Raw genomic sequence first — 7,183 nt, forward strand, 5'->3', positions numbered from 1 at the left:
TCACCGGATGAACAACATTTATTGACAGCTAAATTTCATCTTTATAAATCATATGCAATCCTTTGGCCTTCTGGTATTTAAAGAAAACAGGAGATATCTTACATGCAGATAAGAAGTTCGTAGAAAGCATACTCTAGGAAACTGTCTCTGAAGATATGAAAAGTCAGACCAATGGTGTAAATGGTTTCGGAAAAAGTTCATCTCCTATGTCTACTAATTACAGCTCCAATTTAAGATCTTCAGATTTTCGCCACTATTCGAGTCCACCTCCAGTTACAGAAAACCTTTCAGCAGGATCTCCTGTTCCATACAATAACAGTGGTGAAGCATTTCTCTGAAATTACATTAACAGTTTAGGTTCTTGTGTAGCTATTTGTTTAATGGTGATGGTAATTCCCTTCAACCTGCTGATAATAATTTGAATATACAATTGTTGCTTAGATATTTTCCTGAACTATTCTAAAAGAAAATAGAAAGATGAAAAAGTGCCTCTTCGGCTATGCATTTGTGTATCAAAAGCAGAGATGCTCAATAGCGTTTTTGCTGCCTACTTTATTGTCAGTATATGGGCTATGCATACCACTAATTATTCAAACTTTCATTTTATTAAAAAGAATTTAGTCTAACATCTTCATTTCTTTCAAGAATTAGAGCGTTTGATTTATACCATCTATTAATAGTCCAAAAGGAGTACATTTCTACACAAAACCACCCAAATACTAAGGATAATTAAATATGAAGACCAACAAATTGCTACAACTAACAATAAACAATTTCTCTTAGTCCTATTCCAACCTTTCAAAGCCGAAGAGTTTTTTCAATATTTTTTCAGATACTGAAAACATGATAAGCCCACAAATTTTTGTTTTAAGTTGTAACAATAAAATACCATAATATGAAGATAATACACTTATTACAACAGGATAAAACTTCTTATAGTAATAGTTGTAAAACTTCAAACGTCACACGCAATATCTATACCAAAGCATATTCTTATGCAGATTAAAGGGTGTAACATTCAGGATTAAAAAAGAGGCTCAGGTATTTCCCAATAAAGGAAGAGAGAACAGAAAGAAGAATAGTAAGTGGTTACTGATTAGGACTTTCTATACCAATTAGCAGAGAAAAGCACTATTTATTGGTACAGGAAAAGTTTCAAGTACATAATAAAGCACTATACGAACATTAATAAGAAATAATTTCTTAATAGAATGTCCAAAAAAACATTCATGTCATTCGTAGAGCACAAATAGATGTATTGCCCCTATGCTTTTAGTTTAGTTTTAGATACACCTAATCTCAGCTTGAAACGGAAAAAGAAGTGGAAGATACTAGTGGCTGTTGTAGAACCACAAATAAAATCTACTACTATAAAATTATGAAGTGTCAGTGGTAGATATAAATGTGATCTAACATTAATGCAGATCGGTAGATTTGCAGTAGATTATCATTAAAAGATACTACAAAATGATTTTAAACAGAAAATAAGATGATAAGTGAACTCTAGAAGGAAACTTGGCTTAGCAGATTAGTAAAGTGAATGTCAAAGAACCATTTACCTTGATGCAAACAAGGGGTTCTAATGGATTTATCCCTAGTCCCGCACAGCCATTACAACTTTGATAATGCAACATTTGGGAGAGGCACCTACTTAATTAAATGCCTTCCTCAGCATTAAAGTATCAAATAGTGCCATCGTGTAGCAAATGCAACATTATGCAGTAAGTCATTCTTTGCCTTGCTGCAATTTTCCTCACATGATAAAACTAGGCAACCTGAAGAAGGGTACAGTGGAGCCAAAAAACAAGAGCCTGTAGTCATTAGAAACGCCCAGCATCTGTCCCCAAAACTAGAGGATTCCTGCTACCTGTGAGACCTATGCCGATAATCATCATCAGAGTTTCTAGGACGGCTTGGGGAGGCTACCTTATCACGAGTCGACCTTCTGTCCAAACCCCTACTATCTCTATCCTCATTTGTGTAGGATCCATCTTCATACTTTCTTGATCTTTTCTCATCTCTACCATTATGATCTTCTCCCGAGTTTGATTTGGCATCACGCCTCCTTGACTCTCTATCACGCAAATCATTCCTGTCATCCCTATGCCTCGCATCTGTCTCCTTTCTGTCCAATTTCTTCTCATAGTCCCTGTGTCCCCTATCTCTGGGACTCAATTCACCATGTTCATAGTGTCTGTCTAAGCCCGTCTTGGTGCCCTTCACCCTGGAATCTCTGGAGTCCTTATCTGTCAACCCACGCCCTTTCTGATTAGCAGATTCCAGAACACGGTCTGGCACACCAGATTGTTTTCTGTTACCTGTGGAACCCTCAAACTTGTCATTGGCCCATCTTGAACGTCTATCTTCCTCATGACCCCAACCTGTGTTTGCAGCTCTCTAAACCAAGAATAGAAAAGCACAAGCAACTTAAGAGATGCTATCACACATACTAGCTATAAAGTAAGCAGCAAAAAGTAGCCTTCCTTCATAAGTTATCAACTACGGAAGCCCAGCAACATTTCCAGGACTGTTAAATTGTGACTCAGCCAAATATCCATAGTATGTTATTTCATTAACTACAACCAAGAGTTGTATGCTAAATTAACTAAAACGGAGACAGTTTATAGTTTTAGAGCAATTACTTCTGCAAAGAATACCAAGCAGAATTAAACAGAATACGTGATAATGCAATAAACAGGAAAGCAATACATTACCATTGAAGTTCTTACTTGTTTTGATAAACAGGAATTAAAATCAAAGATGGTGCAACTAGCCATTTTAATATGAACTAAGAATCCAATCCAAAAAGCCTAAAAACAAAACCAAACAAAGAAAATCTCACTCACTCGTTCATCATGCGAAAATTTACACCCTGCTCCGCGATTGCACTCGCCCCTCTGGAAGGCACGGCAAACCCCACGCTCCTCCCTCTTTCGCTGCTCAGTCTCTTCATCCTCTTCCTCTTTCTTTTTATATTTAGAAACATGGTCAACTCTGATTGTTCTCCCAAGAATTTGGGCACCATTCAAATTATCTAACAACCCCAAAAACTTTAAATTAAAATACACAAAAAAAAAAAAAAAAATCTTCCAACCCAAAAAACAGAGAAATAATAATAACAATAAAAAATTACAGAAATTGCTGAATGCTGAGGACTGACCTACAGCAAGATTTGTGCTTCTTTGATCTTCATAAGCAATGAAAGCAAAGCCTTTAGATTTTCCGGTGCCTTTATCTCTAACAAGATTAACATCAACTATCTCCCCGTACCTAAAATCAGTTCATCAATAATAGCATAAAAAAAATAATCAGATTACTATTTTTTATTTTGGTCAGTTGACTGAAAGAAATTTAACTTCCGCGCTGAAAATATAACTTCTTTTGAGCGAGTCCCGGACTTACTGAGCAAAGACGGCGAGGAGATCGCCTTCAGTGAGGTCAAAAGGGAGGCCGCCGGCGTAAACATAAGCGGAGTCTTTGTACTTGGTGTGCCAGGACGCCTCGTCGGAGATGCCTAGGGCTGCTTCTTTCGCGTTGATGTTCTGAATCCGCTTCACTAACGTCAATGGATTCATCTTCTTCCTCAGAACTCAGAAGGTTCACGATAACCTAGGCCGGCCGGGAACCTGGGGGACCCAGAAAGAGTTTTCAGGAGTCCGGCTGCTTGTCACTAAAATCGTAGGCAAATAGAGCGCGAGTTTTGTGTTTCCTATGTGTTTTCCAAAATCTTGGTATCACGTAGGGCTGTAAATGAGCCGAGCCGAGTCGAGTTTTGGACTTATCGAGCCAAGCTCGACTTAAAAATAGGTGGGCTCGAGTTCGAGCTCGACGAGCCTAGAGAATTGAGCTCGAACTCGACTCGATAAGGCTCGCGAGTTGAAACTCGATTTCTGGCTCGCGAGCAGCTCGAATTGTGAGCTAAAATTTTTTACTCGTGAGCAGCTCGTTAGCTCGATTTTTTGGAATTAATCTAACAAAAACATCATTTTATCAACTTATTCCTAACCAAATTATGAGCATAATCATAGCTTACAATTCATGGCTACAATTGACCATAATTTTTCACATGATCATAATAAAAAAAGGCCTACAAATTTTTCACTAAATACAATCATAAATTTAGAAATACATGCCACATAAAAGTCTAGAATTTAAATGCCCAGCACTTCATACAAGTTCAACATTCTCGGTCACAAAGTTCAATATCAGAAAATAAGTAAATAACAACCAAAAGCAGGCCAAGAACTTCTTACTACAGAAACATATTGAAATGAGGAACTGTGAACAAATCTTTTAAAGCCCCATGAAGAATAGCCCTGATGCAAACCAACAAGCATCAGTTATGGTTGCAAATCGAAGTATTTCTTCAAAATAGTCATTGCCAATGTCAATATTTGCAAGTTAGCTTAGCAGTGAAAGATGAAATCCCAATTAGGAAACACAGTAGCATATAAACTCTGAAACTTGTACTCCATAACTGCCACAAGATACATTTCCATATGCCAGAGAATCTGGAAAATGCGGGATCAAGACAGACTTGCCTCCACAATTTGACTGGTAGCAGAAAGTTGTTCAGCCTTCAGGACTGTAATACCCACTGTAATACCCAACTTTATGTCCTATTTCAGTTGCCATTATCTTAGAACTTTATTTCCCTTTGTAATTCCTCTACCACTCTTTCATACCCCAGAAACCCAGCCTACAAACAAATGCTGTAAAAATACCATAAGAAAACATTGCCTACTGAAGAAAGAATGGTAAGCACATTGTTTTTTTTAGCGGGTGTTATTTGTAAAACATCAGAGGGTTCAATACCTCAGACATGCAAACCAGATAGTCTATACTGAAGCCATATCTTAACTTTAGAAATATACAGGTTGGGTAGCAGAAAAGTTTTTCTTTTTCCCTTCCACATCTTTTGTGGCCAACTACCAAGGTTCAACTTTACCAATCGCGGGAGCATCTGAGTTCATCTGGGCTTTGAGAAAGAAACAAAACCTTGATTTCCTTAATGTTCAATAAGCTTGATAGCTATTAGGTATGTATAAGTGTAGTATCATGCCACCTGTATGAACATGTCTACATGAATATTGAAAGGCATATCAAAGGGACACCAATCATCGTTTCTTAACATATACCTAAAAGAACTGCAAAAAAGCTCTCTAGATGAGAGAACGGGGAGAAAAATGAAATGCAACTGAAACAAGCCAAAAATCAAGACCCAAAAGGAACCCAAATGTTAGATAGCCAACATTTCCTTATGCCAATGTGACAAGAACACAGAGAAGTGAATCAAAAGCAGACTAGTGATCAAAGAAACACTATATTCATGCGATTGCTTTCCATTTTCCTTAATTGTGCATGGATTGTTTTCAAATGTTACCCCTCATATACTGGCCAATCTTTTGCTTCCAAACAACCTTCTTCCACAGGCAAAATCCACTTATTCAAGGAGAAGACGAAGAAATTAATTTATTCACCATAAAAAGGATTGCATACGATAGAGATAATATCTTCTAATATAATTCAATATCAACATTTAGATATAGAATTTACACATTATAGAGATACAAATGAATAATATGCAACAGAAAAATAACAAAATTGGGCTGGTGATCATTTCAACAATATGAGAACTCTGTGAATGACAAACTTTCAGAACATGTGACCAGAGAAAGGTTGTCCTAAACATTATTACCAAGATGGATTTAAAATAAAAATAAAAAAAAAATAAAAAAAAAAGAGGCCCCTTTTACAACTTATCAAGCAGGTGTGAATCGCTTCACAGACGCTTAATATGCAACAGAATTTCATCTTAAGCTAGTAATAACTGGGCCTGAGGCTGACAACTTTGGCCGCACTAATCAAATGTCAAGTTGCAGCTTGATGGTCAAAAACTGAACCCTCAACTTCCATTGGCGAGCCCTTTCCACTAAAGTTTCCAATCTTAATCCTGTTCATTCTTCTCTCTTTTTTTTTTTCCCCTTTTTTCAGCTTCTTCATGTGTGATCATTGAACAATCATTCTTCGTCTATAAATTTTAACTCAAAAAACCCTAAGTTATTTCAATCAATATATGCCCTAATCTGTACTCTATAATCCAATTGTCATTCCACTGCTGCAGATAAAAATATGTTCTAGCAAACCATTAAATATAGCAAACTAAAATGACTCAAAAACAAAAAAAAAAAACCTCAAAACAAAACTAATTGACTACCAATCCAAGCAGAAGAAAACCTTAAAAAAAAAAAAAAACATCAAATCTGCAATTCACACGAAATTTACACAATAAACTATTAGAATCAACTCAAAACCGTGATCAAAATCAAGAAGATTTCTCAAAATCGTTGCATTAGATAAACCCCAAATTTAGACAGAAAGTACCTCTTTCGACGTAAGCCATCGCAGAGAGAATTTCCTGTTTTTCCTTTTTCTCTTTTCCAGGTTCTTCCTATGCTTTCTTGGCTTAAATCGCCAAAGGAGCCTAAATTAAAATATAGGGTTAATTACATTTACCTCCCCGAGGTTTGATTATATTGCCAATCAATCCCTATAATTTGTCCAAATAACTGTCTCACCCTTTAAATGATCAAACATTTAACAAAAATTCCCTTAATACCGAAAATGCCCTTATTGAGGCCATGTTGCATTAAAAAAAGAATATATTTTTATTTTATTAATCCTGAAAGAATCCAAAAAAATAGAAAAAAGGTTTTATTTATTATTTTATAAAAACCATATCTTTGCTTGCATAAATAGTTTTGAATCAATAATTATTTTAAATCTTACAAATGAATATTAAAAATTAGATAAATTGAAAGAAAAATAAAAAAAGAAGCAATTATATTAATTCTTGGAGTATGGTTCGAATTTGTGGTTCAAGACATGTTGCGGAGAGCACAAGACATGTTTTCCTCAATTTGAACCATACTCCAGGAATTAAAATAATTTCTTCTTTTTTTATTTTTCTTTCAATTTATCTAATTTTTAATATTCATTTTTAAGATTTAAAATAATTATTGATTCAAAACTATTTATGGAAGCAAAGATATGGTTTTTATAAAATAATAAGCAAAAACTTTTTTTTTATTTTTTTGGATTGCTTCAGGGTTAATAAAATAAAAATATGTTCTTTTTTTAATGCAACATGACCTCAATAAGGGTATTTTCGGCATTAAGGGAG

General features: G+C 35.3%; 1 protein-coding gene across 3 annotated transcripts; it reads right to left on the minus strand.

The window, feature by feature from the left end:
* On the minus strand, positions 1-6,490 carry LOC113714463 (zinc finger CCCH domain-containing protein 25). 3 transcript variants are annotated; one of them, XR_003453718.2, is made up of 6 exons: positions 6,385-6,490; positions 3,403-3,626; positions 3,161-3,270; positions 2,847-3,034; positions 1,560-2,397; positions 1-300 (listed from the first exon to the last, which is right to left on the minus strand). XR_003453718.2 is itself a non-coding variant. In XM_072069077.1 (6 exons), the coding sequence occupies exons 3-6, from the start codon at positions 3,573-3,575 to the stop codon at positions 1,864-1,866; spliced, it is 1,005 nt and encodes a 334-aa protein (XP_071925178.1). In that variant the 5' UTR covers positions 3,576-3,626; positions 4,254-4,316; positions 6,385-6,455; the 3' UTR covers positions 1,498-1,863. The 3 variants fall into 3 exon arrangements, 2 of the variants coding, with proteins under 2 accessions (XP_071925178.1, XP_027094112.1); XM_072069077.1 differs by lacking the exon at positions 1-300 and adding an exon at positions 4,254-4,316 and having other exon boundaries at positions 1,498-2,397; positions 6,385-6,455; XM_027238311.2 differs by lacking the exon at positions 1-300 and having other exon boundaries at positions 1,498-2,397.
* Between the last annotated feature and the right edge of the window lie 693 nt (positions 6,491-7,183).

This window comes from Coffea arabica, chromosome 10c, assembly GCF_036785885.1.
Source record: "Coffea arabica cultivar ET-39 chromosome 10c, Coffea Arabica ET-39 HiFi, whole genome shotgun sequence".
Lineage (NCBI taxonomy): Eukaryota > Viridiplantae > Streptophyta > Magnoliopsida > Gentianales > Rubiaceae > Coffea > Coffea arabica.